The following is a 23,443-nucleotide window of genomic DNA, read 5'->3' as shown; positions in this document are numbered from 1 at the left end:
CGCTTCGCTGTAAACCCATTTCGGTAACGCGTTGTTTTAACAAGCGCACGCTTTTGAAAGTAGCCTTGGGTAGGGGTGGGTTGTATATATCCGCCGCGTGCTGTTACGATTTGCTTGACTGCCGCAGCAGAGCCCAGATTGAGGATTTCAAGGCGAGGGATCAGATAGCCGGAAGAGAAACCCAGGTCATGAAAAGTCAATGCGAAAGGACAAAAACAACATTCATTCAAATTTATGCTCGGAATTTTCTGTTTTTTTGTCGTTCAGAAAGGGAAATCTACATGTACTTGTGTCATAGGTGAATAGTATTATCGTTTTTCAGTTGGCTTGCACATAAGGTTTGTTTGGGGTGAATTTGATTTTAACGAAATGACCGTTTCAAGAATTTTGCCTTATGGTCAAAACTAAAAGTAATATTGACTGTAAACAGTTCGTAATGAGCGCCAAAAGTTAAACGTTCACCGATTGTAATGCATTGTACAGGGTGGAACACAGTAACGTACAGTTTAGGTTGGGGCTCGGTTGGTGCAAATGTATAATGCTATGCGTATATAAGGATATAAAGCGTACGTGATTATGTATAGGATTGCATACCAATCTAGATAGTGTTATTTGCACGCTAAATCGAGTGTGAAACCTATTTAAGAGCTACCTGTTTTGAAAGACAAGAGAATGTCTGTTGAAACACCTGCTATGCTTGAAAATAAGAACCGGCTATATTTACGCTCATATTTATTTTGACGGGTAATCGTTTTGGGTTATTACGATCCTACGTCTTTGTTGCGGTACCTATGTCTAACGTCATAGCGCCTAAAGTTGTCGCTAGCCGCTATTATGACGTAGTGACCGGTGTTTGTGTAACGGTCACGTGGGGATGACCATTGAAAATATGATGTCATGTAGAATGTACGACAAGGAGAAAAAGTCAAGTAAAAGTCAACGGTTAACGACAGGTACTGTAGGCGATACAAGCAAGTGGGCTCTTTAAGCGACTTGTATTTTTCCATCGTGGTCTATCGTACACATGTAAATACAAGGTAGCGTGTAAAAGTCGACATGGTGTATATAGTGTTAGTTTCATGCTCCAATAAAAAAGCAGGTTTATGGCAAAAAAATGAACACCAGGCAAGCTGGGAGTATTCCAAAGTCAGCAACTTATTTTAAATCAAGATATAAGTTTTCTGTTTCGGCGTCCAATTAGGACAGTTCCTAGTTTCCGGAAAATCAACGGAATTATCGATATATAGATCGGGGAGAAATAATTTCATTTTCTCGTCAGCAAAAACGAAATTATGCAGCAATGTTAATCTTTATAAACTGCTTATGCTCTGCAGAATGCACTGCATTATAATGGTGTATATTCGCAGAGAGTCCCCTGGTTTTCTACGTCACTTGTTATTGCTATTCGAAAGCGCACCAACTTGTTTTTGAAAAGCAAGTCACTTTCAATTAACGTGGAGGCCACGAGATTTCTTATTTGTTACGCCACAATGGGTTTACAATAAATTATGCGGCCGTAGTTTTAAAAAAAACAAGAAAGAGGGAACATAACGTCGTTTTTACGGTATATACTAGGATAGTGAAGACATCAAACTGCTTTGAAAATTTAGATTTTAGATGATAGCCGGGCAGCATGTTAACCGCATTAAAGAAAACTGGAAAGAATACAATCTTAAAGTCGTTTGGTTCTGCCATTAATTATTAATATCTGACAAAAACAAAAACGGGCGGATTCCGAGTCGGTATTAAATATTAAACAAAATCCCGGATCAGTTACGGGTTAAAAATTTGTTGCTTTATAGGTAATTGTGTTGTTTTTTAAATTAAAATCATAACCTGGTGCTTTAGATTGGTTATCATGTGTTTTAACTGTGGAGAAAAGGCGTCAAAAGTCCTATTTGCTTTTTGATAAGGATAATTACGGTGCAAAATCATTTATTTTAAGGTATATTCGGACTATGTACACATACTAGGTATAAAGAGATGATTATGCGGCATGGTATCATATGTTGTTGTATTAGTGTATGTCTATGTATGGGTCAAGTGAGGCTATAAGGACTTGTGAAACTGTTTAGTTGCATAACTGATCGGCATGCTGTTACGTTATTTGTTTAGTATATAATTACGTAATTAGCGAAATTTTATAACGCTTTAGATTTAACCTGAATACTTTAAAACAAGTTGGAAACGCAGACAGCTGTGCAAATCGACTGGGGTAAAGTTATCAGATGTTTCATATTTACAAACTAGAAATCAAGTTTTTTTATTATATTTTTAGTGTTTATAATACCGGACTAAAAAAGGCGGTTATATTTCAGTTATGTAGAGCTGATTTATTTTTATTAAGTAGTTTTAAAGTGTTGCGTACGTTTTGTTTGGTCAACTCACAGGTACAAGTTTACATTGAATGATATCCTCATTCCTACAGTTGTATAAGGGTCAGCGACACTGTGGTCGACCACCTGGATTCATTACTGAATACCCTGCGAAGTATTAACACCAGCCAGCTTGTATAAGCATACTTGTTCGCCGGCTACGTTTGACGTCACAGCGCAATTCTCTTTTGAGTTCAAACGCACTTCAGTAAAGTGGGGTGCACGCTTTTGTTGACGAAACGCCAAAACAGACAAGTACAGGATTACACGGTGTTATATACAACATGTAAATATCCATGTTAGCTAAGGAAATAGTTGACGTAAAGAAGGGACATATAGGCAGCCGAATTCACCCCAAAATGGAGGTAAATCGACGCTTCTCTCGTAGTGGATACTTTTTTGCGGTTGAAAAAGTGAAAACTAAAAAGGCCAACTCTCACAACACAGCGCTCTGTGCGTTCAACACTTGAAGCCCCGTGTTTTGTTCACAGTTGAGAGTGGCTTGCCCGTATAAACTGTTTGTGTAGCACCGCTTGAAGAGTCACCTATATGGAATGAAAGCTTCCCATATACATGTTGTTTCCATTATTGCTGCATTGGGGGAATTTGTACACAACCTTGTGTTGTTATTGCGGTTTTAACCGGTTCCCGCTGGATTAGGAATCAAACAAGTTCAAAACGACAAAAGAAAACCGCATGCTATTCCCAACGGTATAAAGGCATAGGTTTGCATTGTCTCTGACGTCAATAGCGGTATGGGGTCATAAGCGAAGCCACTTAAAGTGAATGTATACGTGTGGCCCACACACAATCCTATTAATTAGCTGCGGTTCATAAACCAATTATTCAATTCCATGTATAGAGTTTTACCAAGAAAATTCTGCGTATTTACGTCGGTTCAAGTCGCTGGTTTTGCGTCACGAGGTTTTGTGCGTTGTATTTAAAGACGCCGGCTCGTGTGGCGCGTGTTTGGAATTGTAATCAAAGCCTATACACATAGCACTGTTTGGTATACAGCGCTTATCATACGCGGTAATGCGATACGGGTTCTATCTGGTATTTACAAAAGAGAAAAACGTACCTACGTAGAAGGTAAGCGCATACATTCATAGTTACACTCATAAATATTGTTTTCAAAAGAAGGTGTGAGCTCGAAAGCTAGACTAGACGTGAGTAGGGACAGTTCACTAGTCAGCGCATTGCGCTTGAAGTGGCTGGACAGTGTTGCCGAATAGAAAGTGTGAGAAAGGAATTCGTTCGGTAAACACTGGTCAAGTGGCTATGTTTTGTTTTTACAGATTCGTTACGAGTGCTGGCTTTGTAGCGAAACCTATGGCCCGTTAGTGAGCCTTAATCCTACTGAGTGGCAGCTTAAATAGAAAGTGTGGCGGTCAGACTACCGCATGCTAATCACAAAGTCGATTTCGCGACGTCAAATTAGACATTGAAGGATACATACGTTTCCACATTTCCGCCTTTCCCTTAATGTTGTTTACTGCAGAACTAGATACAAAAAGTCAGCGAAGTAAATGCACAAGATTTTATCGTAAACACTTTTATCGTTTGCTGCAAATTTGCCTTTGCCGACGTCAGTGGTCTCAAATCACTGTACCTATTTCGAAGAGTAATATAAGAATGTTTGAGTAATAGGATGTAGTTACGTATGATTGATGGCTGCCATTGAAATGTGGCAGGTGTAGAGTTTCCAAGAGTTGTTATGTCTGAACGGCAATATTAAAAGTTCTCTGTAATAGTTTAGTGTAGCAGGTTGTATAGTACTGTGGGATAAAATGGGACACATTTAGTACAGGATATCCCATAGTTACGCTATTTTGGGGTCTTTATAGAACGCTACGGTTGTATATATTTGAACGTTTTTTGTTTACTTTCCATTTATACACGAAAATAGGATGAAAACTTGTTCTATTTTACCCCAACTAAACATGTTGTACATTTGTACTAGAAATGTACTTGTATGTGCTATGACTGGTAGTATTGAAATGCGTGTGTCGTTTCAATAGTCAGCAGGAAAGGGAGACAGGTGTAATGAGTGGAGTGTTGATATTCATTGCGGCAAGGTTGGTAGTAAGCGTGAAACGTTTAATACCAACATGCATAAAGATAAAACAAAACTCAAAGCCGTGAGCGTGTCGTCTTAATTATTGCCTGGTCTCTTGGAATTAATTATTTAGGGAAACCAAGCCAAACATGGTTTGAATGGAGGCGTAATTAAAACTTTAGTAGCCCGATGTGTGGAATCGATACAGATTGAAAAGGTATTATTTAAAAGCTTGTTTTGGGTTCTGAACTTCGTAAATAGTTTAGTTTAGGGTAAATAAGGATTCCAAGTTACCAGACCGTAACGGGAAAGGCAATCCCCTTCATTTTAAAGTTCACTTGATTTTTAAGACCCTGGGTAAATAGATTATGATACTGGGAGAAATTACAGCAAGCTAATGTTTTTTGACGGGCCGTTGGCACGGTGCTTTGGAAGTGCATGTTACCCCGAAATCAAAACCGCAATGATTGGCAAACAACAACAAAGGGGAAGAAGCTGCCAGAGAATGCAAGGTGTATATAATTGGAAAGCACGCTTTTTGAAAGGTCACTAGCTGACAGGAAGTTTGAATGTTGATTTAATGGACAGTTGATGTTAACTCTATGGCTTAACAACACAAATCCTTGTCTAAATCACATAACCACTATGTTACAATGGCTAGTCACGAATGTAATTTTTACTGTCAAAGGTTCAACGCCAGGGCAGGAAATGCAAAGCTGTAGCGTTCACGATTTAAAAGTGCCTGTAAGACCTATGTGTTGCATAAAGCACGTGCAGTTATTCTTAGTTCGCTCTGATTATTGGGTAGAATATTCGTTGGCATCCGGATAGAAATAGCACTCTATTGTGTATTCTGTATTGCCATGAGTAAGTTAGCTGACGTGCATTAATTCACGTCTCGCCAGCAAACTATTTCCCGTTTGATAGCCATGCCTTGTGATCAACAGTACAGTATACATGGCGAGGCACCGTGAAATGGGATTAAAAAGACGTTGCTTCTAATGAAAATAAACAGACAGGTTTAAACACAAGGCTGAGAATATGGATTTTTCAAGCGTGTGACTTTGAATGCTTATTAGTTTCGATGGCGAAAGACAAAACGCGGTTGTGTATCAACGCTAGCGTGTTTACTGTAAATCTCAAGGATAGGAGACGTCTGTACTTTATAACTACCAGCGTGATGTGTCTTGTAGGGCCTACGCCATACGGCATACATAATAAGCCAGACAACAATTCGTTGTAACTTGACCCTTTTGTCGGGACTTTTGTTGTTTTGTTTACAACCAGTAGAATGATTAAAGTGTAGATTAAACAACAAATATGACGTTTTAAATAGGCAGGATTGGAAGCTAGTGTGTCGTCTGTTATATACATAAGTAATGTTCCAGCCACTTTAGTGTAAGAATGTGGCATATATAGAGACAACGTATAAAGCCAAATACTTTACTATACTTAACAGTAGAAATGGTAGCAGTTTAAAAGACTTACATCAGAAAACACTATATAGTTCTATATTGTTTTTTTTCTGGCATACATAAAGTAATGCGTTGATTTGCTATAGAAAGAGCGTTGTATAAATTGATCATTGCTTGGCTAAAGTCTTGAATGGGTTATCATGGCGCTGTGACGTCATTTGGAAATTTACAACCGAACTTCCGGGTAGTGTGGGAAGTGAATCGGTCATTATACAAACTTACTTTTGAGGTTTATTTTAAGCCTACGCTACCACATGTGTGATAAGGCTGAATAGGAAACAATATAATATCGTATTTGACTTTAATGGCAAATTCCACAGCAGGTAGATTGATAAGTCAAAAGCGAGCGTGAAATGTCGAATTTTTGGAAGTGTATAAGCCAACGTGGTATCAGTTCTATACTGTAACTCAATATCCCCGCAAATTGGTGCCCGTGACGTCTTGGGTGATAGTGCAATGCGAAATGCGCAAATGTGGCTTTAAATCCGGGCAACGCTCAATATATGCTGCACTGTGATTGTGTGGTCTTATGAGAGGAGTGTTTAGCGATAAGCAGAACTCTGTTTGGGGTTCACAAGCACACAGCTTTGAAAGATGAACTGTGCAATTGACGTAACTGTTCAAATATATTTATTTCAGACATTTGATAACGTTAGGAAAATATCTGCCTACAATTATGGATTATTAAGGCTGTTGTAGGTGCACTTAGAAGTTTTGCTGCGGAATATGCTTCTACATTGTTGGACATAATGTCAAATCTAAGCTTCTGTCCCGAAGACGGGAATACCACGTCTGCTGAAGGCGACGCTATGCTCACAACAGCATTGATAGCAGCTCTAACGTCTTTGCTTAGTCTTTTAATTGTGGTCGGGAATGGCCTCATTATCGTGTCCGTGGCGTTGGTGAAGAAATTGAGACAACCAGCGAACTACCTCATTGTATCTCTTGCTCTGTCTGACTTCTTAGTTGGACTAGTGGTGCTACCACTGACCATTGTATATGACATTATGGGGGAATGGGTCTTCGGCCCCAATGTGTGTGACGTTCACGTGAGCTTTGACGTCATTTGCTGCACAGCAAGCATAATGAACCTCTGCATGATAAGCATTGACAGGTAAGTTGGTTTATCCTTTGTTTTTGTAAACGAAAGCTACAGTGCAGTAAAGGGGGCAGCCAAATATAAGTGGCTTACAGCGAACTTGAAAGTATAAACATGTAGTTTTCCACAGCTGCAGATCGGGTTCACGAATATGTTGTGTAAATAAATATGAATTACGAAACACCCCCATGGCCGCAAAAGATTAGCATGTTGACATTGCAATGAAACATGACGTGTTTTACGTCACAGGTACCTCATGATCACGCAACCGATGACGTATCCAAAGAGAAGAACTGGAAAATTGATGTTACTGCTAATTGCAACAGCGTGGGTTCTTTCATGCCTAGTTATAATTCCAGCTTTGTTCGGGTTTACAAAGAACGTAAAAGACGGTAAGGTTCACTCGTATTGAGAATACAGACTATGACCTAATGCTTAAATAGATTCAATCAGTGTGTCAATTGATATGTTCATTGCAGAAGCGGACTGGCTACCACTGAACAACGATTCCTTAGTGGGGAATGAGACATTTGCATTAGCTGGTGCTAGAAATCCCTATTTGGCGATCGACGGCAACGGAACAACGCAGTGGGTGCCTGGCAATAACGAGTACGTAGGAGTAGCACTAAGCATGTGTTTGGGTTCAACAGCCGCCTTTTTAAATGGCGTCTTTTCCTACAGTAATTGGCCAAGGCGTGTTTTAACGACTGTCGTTTTGAAAATGACTTGCCACTATTAGTTGTTTCAATAACATGGTCTTAGCTTTCGTAAAGTTAAACAAATGATCACATTACGGTATGTGTGCATGGGGATTATAGTTTACTTATTTTTACCTTAAAACACAGGTTATCGGAGTGGCATTTCACTGTTGACCTTGGAGTCATACACCAACTGGACATTGTTTCGATAGAAAACGCCAAAGGTTCGAAGCAACATGATCTACAGTACAGTCTGCTGGTATGATCATATATACGTGTGTGGCTTTTTCCTAATCTTTAGCTTGGCGACTTAATCAATAAGACGTTTGTTGATATCGATATACGCATAAACTTTCACAAAAAAAAACACCATTTCGTCCAATTTTGTCCAACAAAGAACATTCAAAGAATTATAAAACTGTATCTTCAAGACTCCCATAGGCCGTTGCTAATTGTTTAAAACACGATCAGGATATTTTGATATTATGTGCTAAAGGTGTCCCCAAATCCTGCTGTATATATACTGTCAGAGTTTTAACTAAAAAAAAATTATTCTAGACTAGCCCGTGTAGGGAGTCAACTGCTTGGACGTCAAAAGCTACGTTTGCTGTCGAATCAGGACCAAGCAGACAAGAAACAAGGTTGCCAACAGAAGTAGAGGCACGATATCTAAGGTGACACATACCGTGCATAAATACTACTCGAGCTTTTATATTGTTTTTTTTTACAGTATAGTCAGGTCATGCATTTTATACTTTATAAAAATGCCTGATGAGATATTAATAAATTAACACCGTGCCTGGCTACATTAGACCTTATGTTGTATACTATACAAAATACATTGCGATTGCCATTTACAAAATCCCTGTTTTTATGACAGATTCGCCATCAATCAAACTGCAGGCTACGAAAACCCTATGTTGGGGGAATTTCAAGTTTTTGGGATCAAAAAATACGGTAATAACTTTACGTATACCTGTATAATGTATAAATAGTAGGGTGGGGGAGATGGACACTTTTTCATTCTATTTTTCTGTCCCATTTGGTAGTAAACAAAGAACATTAAAAAAATATAAAACCGTATTCTCACGACGCCCATAGACCGTTGTTAAGTATTTAAAACACAATCGTGATATTTGGGTATAATGTAGTGAAGGTGTCCGTCTTCCTAAACCCTCCTAATACTATACATAGAATAAAAGCATAACAAATTTGAACAAATCTCGCGTATGTTTACAACATCTGCCTAGAACGGAAAAACATTCACAACCCTACGTCATTTTTTAAAATTACCCTAAATCTAAATGGATTGCGTTTCAGTCAAACTCGACAAGCGGTAATATTATGATATATTCGACAGGTAAAGCTTGCCTGATAAGCCAAGAACGTTGGTTTACCATTTATTCGACCCTTGGTGCTTTCTATCTCCCTCTAGCGGTCATGCTTTGCATGTATTGGAAAATTTATCTTGAGGCTTCAAGGTTCAATGCGCGCCATAGACTACGGTCATACAGCACTACAGGATCCCAGGTTTGGAAACTGTTTTTAAACGGTTTATGATGTGATTGACGTTAATATTTTGGAAATAAAAGGTTAAGTAGGGTGGGGAAGATGGGACACCATTTTGTTCTAATTTTTGTCCCATTTGTTGGTAAACAAAGAACATTCAAAGAATTATAAAAACCGTATTCTCACGACTCCAATAGAGACAGACCGTTGTGAATTGTTTCAGGATCTTTAGATGTTATGTGCTAAAGGTGTCCCATCAGATTGAGATTTAAATATATTAAAAACTCAATATAACTATTATTAATGTCAATTATTTTCTAGGAATGGAGTGGAGGGAGTCCACCAAGCACACCGGATGTAACCAACAATCGGCGCCACGAACAATTTTACGAACGAAAGCGTACATACTCGTCCAACAACAATTACACGAATGATAAGTTTCATTCTACAAAGTCAGAAGGCTACGTCACAGATTCAAGCGAAGTCTTGTTGGCGAATACCGCTGTAACACCGATTGTAGTAACCGATTTAGATCTCGATAAAGCAAAAGATAGCGTATTTGAAGACGATACGGTGTCTTCTTCGGGCGACGAGTTTTTACCCAGCGACAGACTGGAGAAAGTTGAGCCTAAAACAAACGGCAATGGTGTCGTTTTAAACGGACATGTGATAGCGAAGATTGCAATTGAAAACGACAGGAAAACGAACTCGCTGCCGTGTAGGGGCCTTGTACATCGAAACGGTAGCGCTGTTAGTTTGCCCTGTAAGGACTCTACCAACGGGAATGCTGTCAATTTGATCCGGTCTTCAAGCGGTGTCGTTTGTGGGCTCGGTATGAAAAACGGGTTTCCCCGCAACGGTACAACACGGCATAACGGCATGGAGTGGCGATTCCCTACTATATCTGAAGTCGACATTTTGACTTCTTTGAATGAAGAAGGCGAGCAAACGAACAAAGAAACAGAGACCGAAACAATAAATGGAAAAATAAATGAAGAGTATCGAGCACGGACGCTTTACACTCGCGCTAGTGCTAACAGTTTGCTTGCGACTGAAAAAACTCCGAAACTGGTTGGGAAACCGAGTCCTCGGTCAAGACTTTTTATGCTGTATGGCAAACCAAGGTTACTGAGAGCAACTTCCACGCCTTGTCCAACTACAACGAACAAACCAAACACTCAACATACTCGGAAATCGAGTTTTAGGACACTTCGGCAAAACAGCGAAATAACGTTTCCATGCAACAGACGGTATGTGAAATTTTCATTTCTATTATAAATTCAAATTTAGTTTACGTGGTTTACATTTTTATAATTTTATATTCAACTTTTTTTACATCAAAATTATTAATTTATGTAACTTACATTTTAATAATTTTAAATTACGTGATTTTACATTTTAACAACTTTCCGTGTATTTTCATCATAAATCCCTTTTCTTTTACAGGCCGACCGTTTTTAACCAAATCCGGCGGCGCGTGTCTCTAGCGACATCTCGTGACCGAATGAGGAATGTAAAAGCAACCCGTACGCTCGGGATCGTGGTCGGCGCTTTCACGTTTTGTTGGTTGCCTTTTTTCATCGTAACTTTTCTGCGACCGTTTGCGTGTCCCATACCGGAGTCGCAGGACTGCATACCATTATGGCTGGTAAGTACTGTGTCGTTTGGTTTAACAGCTACGCTTTATTTGACACTTTTATTCATAGCGTGCTCTTAAGGTGTTTTTACTCTTTTTTTCGCCATTTAAATTAATTATGTTTGATGAACAAAAACAACAAGCTTCAAAATCTATTAAAAAAATTCTCATTCATAAGCAACATTTTTTTTTATTTCTAAGCATACATATGTAGGGTGTGGGAAGATAGGACTTTTTTCAGTCGCAAATATCCTGACCGGATTTTAAACAATTAGCAATGGTTTATGGGAGTCGTGAGGATACGGTTTTATAATTCTTTGAATGTTCTTTGTTTACTATCGACTTGGGCGAGAAAATAGAATTAAATGTTGTCCTATCTTCCCCCACCCTACTATACATATATATATATAACCTAATCTTTAATTTGAACCTTATCATTTTTAGGTAAGATTTGTGCTGTGGCTTGGTTACCTTAACAGCGCTCTTAATCCGCTAATTTACATCGGGTTTTCCCCTGACCTGAGAGAGACTTTTCGGTTTCTAATTTGCTGTAAATGCACGAACGTTGACCGGCGTCTGGCACAGATTGAGCTCCGCCAGGCGATAGCAGTAGAGCGCAAAGCGTCCATGGCGAGCAGAAGCTACGCGCCAGAAAGCATCGTCTGACGCCACACCACACCTCAAGTAGCTAATTTAAATTCCAACTCGCATCTCCCAACGTATTGACATATAGTAAGTTGGGGCAAGATGGTACATGTTTTTATTCTCATTTATTGACCTATTTGAAAGTAAATATGGGACATTTACAAAGTTATATACCCGTATCCACACTTGCTAAAATAGCGTTGATAATTGTAAAAAAACACCATAAAAAAAATAAAACATTATGCGCTTACAGTTCCATCTTATCCCACAGTACTATACCACGGCGCCCGGGTACGTTATTTTGCTGCCGCTGTTATGTATTATGTTTATACTTCATGCTTTCCGCCTGTTCCACTTTACTGTTCCCTTTTCTGCCGTATAGTTTATTCTGCCAAATCAGCTTTCATACAATACTCCTAATCGGCTAGAATATTACCTTTCCCACTGTGATGTTACGAACTATTGGAATATTTCGTGGCACCGACAGTAAAATTTATTCACCGCATGGAATGCACCAATGCTAATGCAATAATGAATACACTATCGACTGTTCTCTACCAAAAACCTGACCCCAAAGCTAGCTTCTGCACAGACACGGCTAAATTTTGTCCTATTGCCACAATTTTCAAGAGACAACGAGATATTAAATTTCCCTTCATTCGAGTTTGTTGATTATTTTCTGGCCGCGGCAATTTTTGATTTTTTGCGTTGTTGTTTATCTTTTTGCGCCAATTCTTTTACCCGTAAAAATAAAATCAAATAAATTATTACAGCTTGGTAATTTAGGCATGTTGTAACTGACAGTGCAGTTTGAAAACAATGCAAATTATGCAGAGCGTACTATACAACGAAAAATATAGTAGGGTGGGGGAAGATGGGACACCTTTTAATTCTATTTTCTCGACCGCTTTGGTAGTAAACAAAGAACTTTCAAAATAATATAAAACCGTACCCTCTTGACTCCCATGAACGGTTGTTAATTGTTTAAAACACGATCAGAATGTTTGAATATTATTAGCTAAAAGTGTCCCATCTTCCCCCACAATACTATAAACCCTGAATTTTGCTTCGAAAATTAAGGAAAATGGTGCACTTTGATACAAATGCCATTCGTATGATAATTTTTGGCAAAATAACTGTGTAACACCACATTATCCCCAATGCTTTCCCTTACTAAAGATTTTTTAGTCTATTGGCCAATTATTGTTGGTTAGCACCTTTTTTACATTTTTCTCTGAAAATAACCGGGAAAGCACGCAACGTCATGGCACCGACAAACAACGACAGTCAAATTACCGAAAATGTCTTCCCAAAACATGGTTAACTTTGTTGCCCAACAATTTTTCAAAATAGCGATATTTCCTTTTGAAGGTAATAGCACCGCAAAACGTATATAGACGACTCTTTTTATGAAATCTATATTCTGCACAGGGCGAGGCCAATACAAGTTGTAATTTATCCACAAAATTGCGGCCTATACATATCATCAGCTACGATCCGTGAAAAAGGTACCTTGTCAATTTGAAAAAAACTCTGATGAACTGGACTATAGAAGTAATAACCAACAATGCGGGGCACGAATAGCAAGTTTTTAGGGAAAACAAAACATCTTTTCTAGTCGACCATGGGAGCCGTTTTGCTTTAACGGAGTTTGGCATTTTAATTTGAGCGTTAGCACTATTCTGGTTGTGGTTGCGCTTTTGTAAAAAAAACAATTCTATATTTTGATTTATCGTGTAAAAACATAGCATTGGAGAAACGCATACACGACAAGGAAAGGTCAGAACTAATACCGGTCTTACTTTGGAGAAACGTTATCTTACCATGTATGTTTACATAAAACAACGGTACAGAAATTAAATACTGATTTCCAAATATATTTTAAACTCAATACACATCAAGGTATATTATCTAACATGTTTGTTACGTGCCGTTTCGCAGGTAGCAAACCGCATGTTCTCATATAAAAGGTAACTTTAAACGACACTGTACATATAACAACAACGGGTGTACATTTTCTGATCATTCGACGTCTGATTTGTCTGAAGCTTTCCGTGCAGTTTTTTACAGATCGGCAGCAAACAATAAGAAACGACTGACCGTGATGTTGCGTCACGGCTACATAATGATGGTACACGGTACTCTAACTCTGTTACCATCTCAAACAATTACGTTTAGCATCAAACAAAAGCCGTGAGACTAAGGCTATGCTGATGCCCCACTAAAACAGCCCTTTTAGCTTGTCCAGTCGAATCTAGTCACGTTCGGATACCGTGAAAATAGTTGCCCGCTCGGTTGCTTAAAAGGAAAACATTTCTAGTTTGGTATGTCAAAACTTAATTTTGGTTTGTTTTAATTTAATTTTGGTTGGTTCCGGATCAGGGCGTTTTTCATAATCTGCTTTATAATTTATTGAGCAGGAATCCTTGTACAACGAAAAAAACGCCTTAGAATGCGCGTATTGTAAAACTATTTTTTGAAGTAAATGCAAAGATATGGTTCAATTTTTTCTTTTATCGTCTAATTTGATAGTCAGCTTTCAAGTAAGCTTATATGTTAACGGCTAGGAAATATAGGATATAATGTATCATAGCGGTATCTATCTTATCCACACTGATAAATAGGTAAAATTTTCCGGGGTTTTCTGTTTTTATATTTTACAAAAACAAGAAAAACTTAATTGTATGCCAACAAAGTTACCGAAAGCTACAACGTAAGTCAACAAATTAGACATTGACAGAGACGGTAAATATACGCAAGACAGGGAGAAATAGATTTCAAATGATTTAGTAACATTTTACCCCGGTCTGAATCACGTAAACACGTGAAACACTGACGTAGCTAACTAAGTCAGAATCCCACAAACCAGTGAAAACTGACACGGCTTTTAACAGAGTTTCGAATGCCGCCCAAAAAAGATCAAGGCGCAGCAGGGGTGTACGTAAGTGTGGTCGTTCCGCTTGGTCAAATGCAGGTGGCGTGATTTGACAGTGATTGCAAAATTATAAGGAAAAAACTCCAGTAGCACGAAAAAGGCTGGAAACAGGGTAAAAAGGCGAAACACACCCATAAAAACTCGTCTACGGACTACAGCACTCGGAAAGCCGCTATAAGTTTTTGGGTAGAATCCTAACCACAAAGTTTTCATTAACTATACAGGCGAATTTTGCTAAAAGGCTTTCTATTCAATTTAATTCAATAAAACTGAACATTGCTCAATGGATTCTAAACTGCATGTTACTTTCGCTGTGTTGCTTTTACTGCTCGCTTCTTTTACAAATGCTATAGAATGGTCCGAGTCCATAAATGCTGAAGGTAACTTATTGTTTTTAAATAATCAACTTTATTATAAAATGATCAGCTTTATTCGGTAATAATAACAATTTTCTAACTTAGTTATTGAAGCTACGAACTGTACATGACTGAAATAAACCGTATAGACAGATATACATTTCAATTTTCTGACAGGGGTTTTACTTAGCGGGGGGCGTTGTTTCTTATAAATCATATACGCACCAACGCACGATATTTGTTAGAGTGAAAATATATCTCTTTCGGTTTTGCGTGCATTGCGTTATTTTAGTATTTTCAGATTTATGGATACTTTGTTTCAAACGATTTTAAAATAAAAAGGAATTGCTTTATGTGAACGTTGTGGACGCATTTTTTTAAAAGACAAAAACATGCTACATTTAAAGTTTTTCTACATAAATGTGACCCAACTATAAACATATGATGTTAAATCTATTGGAGTACTTGGACGATACAACGCATATTTTAAATAAACCACTGGCAGATTTTCGTCAAGCACTATTTTAGGCCTTTTGCTATGTACAGCAAAAAAAATTCAAAACACTGCTTAGCCCAAACGGAAAACTGTAATAATTTACGTCCCAGTCCATCAGCGTTTTTATCATTTTCCGTATATTGTTTATATATATGGACTGTAGCTGGTATAAATTCTCAAGGTTGCCTATGTTTTGGCAGAAGCACACCAGCGGTCGAAGCGCAGCCCTGACCAGCTGCTAGAGACAGTCGTTTTAACCCAGGCGGAAAAGGATCAAATCGTGGCCTTGCACAATAAGTTCCGTTCTGATGAAATGGCGTCAAATATGCTAGCAATGTCCTGGGATAACCAAATCGCGAATTTCGCATCATCCTATATATCGTAAGTTTTCTGCCTTATATCTACATACTTGTTCGAAATGCGTAGCAGACAATTTCGAAAGGTTTATAAGCTTGTAAACGATATATATATAAACTTGCTCGATTATTTTTACAGAAATTGTGAGTTTTCGCACAGTAGTTCGGCGGAGCGGAGTCGGCATTCCATATTTAGTTATTTAGGAGAAAACCTTGGAGTGACCGTTTCTTCGTCCTCAACCAGATCAAGGGGTTTCATTATCCGTGTCAATCAATTGTGGTACGATGAAGTGAGTATTTTGAAAAGTAAAGTGTAATATGGGTTGGAGCAAAATGATACAAGTTTTCAATCTATTTTGTCGTCTAACGTAGTAGTAAACAAAGATCAAAACCGATAGCCTCACGACTCTTATACAAGAGGGTTGTTAGTTTTTGGAAACACGAATAGGAAATATGGGATAGCAACTTATTTAACGGAACGACTTATTTCTTCAGATAAATGACTATACGTACAGTATTTTCACGTGTGCTGCTGGCAAAGCATGCGGCCATTACACTCAACAAGTTTGGGCTAGTACCTACAAGATAGGTTGCGGAGCTGCATACTGCGCTCGGGAGTGAGTAAAATGTTGTACAATATATGTGGCGGCTTAGAAATAAACACATGTTTATGCAGGAACGGTGGTTCGGGATATCAACTCATGGTAGCGTGTCAATACGGACCTGGTGGCAAGTAAGTAGCTAAGTTGTGCTTTACAATTTTTATTTGAATATTTAAACTAAACGTGTGTGTTCTAAGTCTCCTTAATACGAATGTATCTCCGCGAAGAGTTGGCCAACCTTACAATAAAAATGGTGCACCGTGTTCTGAATGCTCATCGGCGGATACATGTGTTAACAATCTGTGCATGAATCTTGCGAGAGGCGACGTTATACCGACCAACAGTACACCAACAACTACAAGTACACCAACAACTAGCAGTACACCAACAACTAGCAGTACACCAACAACTACAAATACACCAACAACTAGCAGTACACCAACAACTACAAGTACACCAACAACTAGCAGTACACCAACAACTACAAGTACACCAACAACTACAAGTACACCAACAACTACAAGTACACCAACAACTAGCAGTACACCAACAACTAGCAGTGCACCAACAACTAGCAGTGCACCAACAACTAGCAGTACCTCTCCACCTACAACGAGCTCAGGACCACCTTCCACAACTGAAAGACCAAGCAGTACACCCCCGCCTACAATGTCGTCCACAGCACCCACCAGCACCTCAGGTATATTAAGTCTAAGTTGTTACTGCGCTTGCCTTTTGACCAGATCATATATTTTATGCGACGAGGCCTAACACTGCTTCCATTGTGGACACGCGTCTTTTGGAGCTGCAGTTTCTCGGACCCAGTCCCTTACAAGTTGTCTAAACTGTCAGTCTCCAAAAAAAAAAAAATACAAAAAGAACAACCACCCTCAAAGTTGCATACGTGGTAACTCGTAAGCGAGCACGAGGTTTATGTAACAGAACACCTGTGTTATAACGACTGTCATTACCCCGCCACGCAAGTACATAAAAGTTACATTTATCAATATATGGAACAACGCCTGAGTAACCAACAAATATGAAACATTATTAAATTTACTTTGTAGCACCGACCACTGACCCTACGACCGGTCAATGCCAGGCGATTCAAGAGTACAAAGAAGCTTTAGCGTAAGTTGTTAAAGTATTCGCTTAAATAAACCATATATTACTAAGGGGCAATCTTTAGCACCTAAACTCCATATTCTTGAACTTATTTTTAACAATTATTAGAGTCGGGAGGATGCGTTTGTATAATTATGCATACATAGTCCTTGTTTACTACCAAATGGAATGGAAAAAGATAATAAAACTGTCCTATTTTACCCCATCATAATATATATACATATATAATTAAAGTATGTTTTTTATGCAGAGCATACCAGACGGAACTGAGGAACTGGCAGAACCTTTTCAATGCTTGGTTGGCTGCACAGCCGTGAAAACATACAAAACCGCACTTATACAATTCGAAAGATTTGCACACATTTACTGCAGTCGTCATTTTTTTGCTTAATATAACATCTGTATACCCGATATAGCTTTTCAAATATAATAATTGTACTGCACAGAAGTTGCACTCGTCTTTACTTTTAGTAGCTACTTCGTAAAGTTTGGAAAACGCTAGCAAAATTAAACTTTTAACTGCGAAATTTCTAAAGATTTGAATGGAGTTTTTAAGATACGTAGTCCGGCCTATCCAGGAACTGGGTTGTTGGTGAAATATTGGCATTTTTTATATTTAACTTATTATAGTAGGGTGGGGGAGACGGCCGGGACATCTTCAGCACATATTGCCTAAATGTTCTGATCTTTTATTAAACAATTAACAACAGTGTATGGAAGTCGTGATGAGGCGGATCCATAATTCGATGAATGTTCTTTGTTTACTACCAAACGGGTTGAGGGAATAGAATAAAAAGGTATTCCATCTCCCACCACCCTTACTATACATGGATTCCAGTCTGCATTGAAACGTAGTTTCAGGACTAGACCTAGAAATAAAGACCTATATGCACTATATAAACAAAGAAAACTAAAATACCCGCGCTAATGCGGTACGGTGTGGCTTCGGGTATATCAACAGCTTAAGAAGCATGCAATTTCGTGGTAGAACTGCCAATTACTCCCAGTGAACCGTAAAACAGACAACCTATAACGGCCTCAATCTACTTGTAATACAAAACCAAAACCGTTCCTATGGTTAATTTTGAGGCAGTGGTATCGTCACCGTTGTGGGGTTTGTCAATAAGAACGGGTCGCTGGCGAACGGTTGCAAACATAGGGTTTTTGGCTATAGGGCAATTTTTCAATTTGCAGAAACACAACAAACAATTTAGGCGCATTTGAAGTGGCACCTGTACGGTTCTTTTGTACATAATGGTCCTACCTTTCGGCATGGTCTGATAAAAACACACATCCGCATTTTTTGTTTGATTTTTTGTGTGGATATAAGGCAAGTAATGACCGACACAAACACTGCTTTTTGTTAAAATACTTGGCAAAAATTGCAACCTTTTGCTATTGCTAGAAAAAACATACAAAAGCCATTTGAAATTGCTACAAAAACAACTTTAAAAAATGAATGCATATTTTGATGTTGATAAAATCAAGGTAAAAGTATAAGAAAAATAAGACTGTGTTCTGTGGAGTACGACGGGACACCTTCAGCACATAATATCCAAATTTCCTAATCCTGTTTTAAACAATTAACAACGGTCTATATGGGAGTCGTTGGAATGCGGTTTTCTAATTCGTTATGTTCTTTGTTTACTACGAAAAAAAAACGAGATAATAGAATAAACAGGTGTTCCATCTTCCCCCACTCTACTATATAATCTACCTTGGCAGTCGTCATGCATGGCCAAAGTTAGTATACGTCTTTTTGAGGCAGTCTTGGAACATCATTTGAGGCAGAATATACATGATATACAAATATATACTACTGCGTGTAGATGATTGGTAAATATGCGGGTATGAGGTTAGTATTATACTAAAACTTTTCGTGTAATGTTATGAGCACACTGAGTTAAAAACGCAATTCCCGGTTCTTTATTTGCTGGAGCAATTCCGGAGTTAGTAGGGTGTAAGTTGCTTGCTTGCGGTTGATTATGTATATTGGATCCGTTACTCTTGTTAGGTCGTAAGCTTCGTCTTTGAGAGAAGTTTTCTGTTGCTTTAATGTCGAAGTAAGTTGCAGTTCGCTGCTGGTTCTGATTTGTAAAGCAAAGAACGTGGGAGGGAAAGAATGAATACAGTTTCCTCTAATTCTGCTGCCCAACAGACGAGCAATACACCATATCCAAGTATATATTGTAAAAACAGCTTGCAACTTTCACTCGGATTTTTAGTGGGGCAGGTATATTGCTACTTTTTGATGTATATTTCAAAACCGCAGTTGTATTTGATCCATAACAATTGACGCCAATTGGGTTTTGTTTTCCAGGCAAAATGTGTTTGGTGTTTTGTTTAATGTATTTGTTATAACGAGTCATCGACCGCTGTGAAGTCGTGAACGGATCAGTTCATTTTGTGGGTTTTGCCGAAAAAGAAACAAAAAAGCAAATTTTAACAAATTAAAGCCGCGCTGATAATGTTAGATCATAGGACTTGTTTTAGAGTCGCAGGACACGATGTTTTGTTTACTTTGGAGCGCGATAAGTTAGGAAGCCGACCGGAAAACAACAGCCGGCCCGAGCGCGTCGGTTTCTAGGTATTGAAAGGCCGGTAAGCCCTGGTAATGTATTCAAGCACTCCTGGTTTCCGAGAAGACAGCTTGACATTTCAATTTGCGGTTTTCCCTAACAAGAGCAGAGCCGAGTTGAGCGCAGCTGTCAAATCGCGTAATATGAGTAACATTCGTTGGGTTTACTCAAGTGCTGTAACACTAATGGAAATCGGGCCCTATACCTTTGCCGTACTAAGCTGTTCTGATTTAACAAGTGCCGAAAAGATATATAAAAATGTGTGAATAAAATAGGGTACCTTATAAAAACTGGGACTGCATATTTGGGAAGTACGTCATCGAGGAAACGGTATAGACTTTCAAAACTAAAGATTTCTTCGTCTATTACAATAGTTGCCATTCCTGCCCGCCCGTCACAACCTGGGAGCGGAAACAAGTTAAATTGATGACAATTTTCCTTGGGGAAACATCGCATAAAATTACAAAAAAAAAACAAGTAACACACGCGAGAGTATAGGATTTAGTGCTACGAAATACGTGAAGGGCAAAAAAAGGCCAACAAGAGACGTATTTTGCCAAAATGGCTTTTTTAATCTCTTACTCAAATTAAATCCGTTTAAGTGGACGAATCGTATTAATGAAAAGATGAAAAGCTTCTGAGGTAACGACATATCCCTTTACTTTTATGCCATGGTAGAAATATACACAAATGAAAGACGTTTTGTCAGTAAGAGTAATTTATTCGCTTAACTAGTTGGGACGATCCTGTTGTCACTTACAGTATAGATATGACCGTATACGTTGTATGAAAGTAACTTACTTTATCTTCGCGTGGCCGGAAAACGAAAGTCGTTATAACACGGATGTTCTGTTTCATACACCTCATGCCAGCTTACGAGTTACCATGTATGTTATTTTGCGGGTGATTATTTTTATTTTTTTATTTTTTTAAACTTATGTGTGGCTGATAATTTGGAAAACCCATTAGTGACCACTGGGTTGGAGCAATTTGTAACAGTTTTTTGTCGTGTACATACAGATATATCCAACGAAAGTTTGGTATACACATTTCACGATACAGACGTGATGTGTGTACGACAAATATACGTATTGTTTAACGTGCGATTGGTTACGTGTGGTTGTTAATTTGTATTCTACAACATTGTAAACCCACATGGTTAGAGCAATGGCCATTAAGTGGCTGAGAACTCTCACGCAATCATATACAGTGAGCCTCAAATTTAGCGTCATATGAGTTCAACTTAATCTACATATATATAGTAGGATGGGGGAAGATGGGATACCTTTAGCACATAATATCAAAATATCCTGATCGTTTTTTAAACAATTAACAGCGATATGGGAGTCGTGAGGATACAGTTTGTAATTATTTGAGTGAGAATGAAAAGGTGTCCCTTCTTTCCCCATCCTACTATATCTACATAGATTATTTAATCAAAAGCTATTTCGTTTTAAACAAAAGTCGTACGATAGTCGTACGTTAAAATACAGATGTTAAAAATATATAAAACGACCTGTTTAACGTAAAACGCTGCTATAAAAACACAGCTGCCTTTAAATGTGAAACACAACTCAACAGTGACAACATATACACGGTAATGGTAAGCCCCGCAACCATGGCTATTCTACATAAGTAGAGTTAACCATGCCTTTAACCACGGCCTACTAGAGATCTCTCTAGGGATACTTCTAGCAGGCCGTGCCGCAACCCTTTCGCAATTATTGGATTTTTGTTGTATGGTTGACAAGTTAAGTTTTAGACAAGCCATATGGCAGCACTAGGTAGGAGAACTGTAAAGTGACTTTGAAGGTATATATTGATACTAGATCAATAACACCAATTTCCCATTGCACGGGTCTTGTCTTTACCCACATTTTGTTTCTATTAGAAGTTTATAACTTGATAAAATTAAACATAAATGGCTTGTTTGTCCGCTAGAAGAAGCGACGACGCTTATTTTCTTCCAATTAAACGTGTTTTCAACTGTAAGCGTGTTTTAAGAACTGTTGTTTTGTCGCTGTGTCCTGACTTTTCGTTTAAAATATTTCTAAATCGTCACTACCGTTATCGAAGAAACAAATAAATTATTATTATTATTAATATTAATGTCCCCTAACCTTATACTTACCAGGTATTTCGACTCCATAAACATTCGACTCTTTAATCCCGCCAGCTAACACAACAGTATCGCTAACTTCGTTCGTAGAAACATTTTCGCCTTTCCACCGAAAAGTGTCGCCGACTCGGTCGAAAAAAGCGAGTCTGTACTGGTCGTCACGTAGCAAAAGATCGCCCGATATGTAGTACTCGTCTCCAGGCTGTAATTAAACGTTATTAGTTATCCTGGTACAGCTTTAGCATTTTATAGACAAAGTTACATACATGGTAACTCGTAAGCTGGCACGAGGAGTAGAACACCCGTGTTATAACGAATGTCATTTTCCGGCCATACGAGAATAAAGTAAGTTACATTCATTCATTTAAGCCAGGTTAAATTTTATCAGGGACGAGTAATCAAGAGTCAATTCTGACTTAAATGTTATGTCTAATGGCGTGCCTCGCCATAGAACCTCACTCATATAGAATAGACAGTATTTTCAGGTTCGAATATATATAGTAGGGTGGGGAAAGATGGGACACCTTTCACACATAATAACCAAATATCCTGATCGTGTTTTACACAATTAACATCGGTCTATGGGGGACCGTAAGGATAAAGGTTTATAAACAATCGTTGAATGTTTGTTTACTACCAAATTGGAGGAGAAAATAGATTGAAAAGGTGTCCCATCTTCCCCCACCCTACTATATGTATGCAGTAAACTAGTCGGCAGTAGTGCATGAAACTTTCAAATGTTTCAAGCTTAGAGAATAACAGAGTTAATGTTACATAATCTACTGGCTTACATGTCATTATAGCTTTACATAGTGTACATAAGAGTTGTGTATGTATCCATATAGTCATGCCATGTACCAACTATGGCTTTACCTAGTCTACACTTTAGTGCAAGAGTTATGTATCCAGCTTTACCTAGTCTACACTTAAGTGCAAGACCACCAAATTACGTATCACACTACTGGGCCCTGCACTTCAGAAATACCATCATAAATAAGTACACGCATTATACAACGTATGTTTTACCTTGAAAACGTTCCTTAGCAATTTCCTTTCAGTCATTTTCGGGTCACCTTTGTAAGGTTGGTACTGCGCTAACTTCGTTACTTTAGTAATACAAAGTCCAGGTTGGTTTAAAGGGACTTCTACACACCTGTTGGGTTAAAAAAATAACAAACTAGGACGAGAAAATGTACAGTGCGAACATGAATTTTAAATTGAATTAAATGACAGTCATAACATTGGCGTTCTGTTTCACCTACCTCATCCCTGATTATGTAACTTTGCATAGTGGAAAACTTATTTTTTGTGATTTTACAACTTTTTATGTATGTATGGCTGAGCCACAATAGCAGCATCAAGCCTTGAACCATAAACTC

General features: G+C 38.3%; 3 protein-coding genes across 5 annotated transcripts in view; 2 read left to right on the top strand and 1 right to left on the bottom strand.

The window, feature by feature from the left end:
• Positions 1-5,917: 5,917 nt before the first annotated feature.
• LOC100182523 (5-hydroxytryptamine receptor 2A) lies at positions 5,918-12,354 on the top strand. Its single transcript, XM_002123448.3, has 10 exons — positions 5,918-7,023; positions 7,258-7,400; positions 7,488-7,617; positions 7,854-7,965; positions 8,265-8,380; positions 8,587-8,663; positions 9,067-9,236; positions 9,537-10,465; positions 10,662-10,863; positions 11,296-12,354. The coding sequence occupies exons 1-10, from the start codon at positions 6,659-6,661 to the stop codon at positions 11,515-11,517; spliced, it is 2,466 nt and encodes an 821-aa protein (XP_002123484.1). The 5' UTR covers positions 5,918-6,658; the 3' UTR covers positions 11,518-12,354.
• A 2,229-nt stretch (positions 12,355-14,583) lies between these two features.
• On the top strand, positions 14,584-17,814 carry LOC100181706 (peptidase inhibitor 16). Of its 3 annotated transcripts, none has more exons than XM_026835351.1 (8): positions 14,584-14,811; positions 15,484-15,664; positions 15,779-15,929; positions 16,135-16,256; positions 16,316-16,372; positions 16,469-16,941; positions 17,309-17,372; positions 17,617-17,814. In XM_026835351.1, exons 1-8 carry the CDS (start codon positions 14,715-14,717, stop codon positions 17,681-17,683), a joined length of 1,212 nt encoding a protein of 403 aa, XP_026691152.1. In that variant the 5' UTR covers positions 14,584-14,714; the 3' UTR covers positions 17,684-17,814. The 3 variants fall into 3 exon arrangements, with proteins under 3 accessions (XP_026691152.1, XP_018668573.1, XP_002123356.1); XM_018813028.2 differs by having other exon boundaries at positions 14,585-14,811; positions 16,135-16,252; positions 16,312-16,372; positions 16,439-16,941; XM_002123320.4 differs by having other exon boundaries at positions 14,585-14,811; positions 16,439-16,941.
• Positions 17,815-18,665: 851 nt separating this feature from the next.
• The window catches only part of LOC100179395 (very long-chain acyl-CoA synthetase-like), a 10,296-nt gene continuing 5,518 nt past the window's right edge, over positions 18,666-23,443 (bottom strand). The window contains exons 11-14 of the mRNA XM_018812746.2: positions 23,091-23,217; positions 22,077-22,266; positions 20,226-20,346; positions 18,666-19,453 (exon numbers count right to left, since the gene is read on the bottom strand). Of these exons, the coding sequence (XP_018668291.1) occupies positions 19,270-19,453; positions 20,226-20,346; positions 22,077-22,266; positions 23,091-23,217 (622 nt within the window). The 3' untranslated portion in view covers positions 18,666-19,269. The remainder of the gene's footprint in view (positions 19,454-20,225; positions 20,347-22,076; positions 22,267-23,090; positions 23,218-23,443) is intronic.

The sequence above is a fragment of the Ciona intestinalis genome, chromosome 8 (assembly GCF_000224145.3).
Source record: "Ciona intestinalis chromosome 8, KH, whole genome shotgun sequence".
Taxonomy (NCBI): Eukaryota; Metazoa; Chordata; class Ascidiacea; order Phlebobranchia; family Cionidae; genus Ciona; species Ciona intestinalis.
This window is presented reverse-complemented; position numbering and strand designations above follow the sequence as displayed.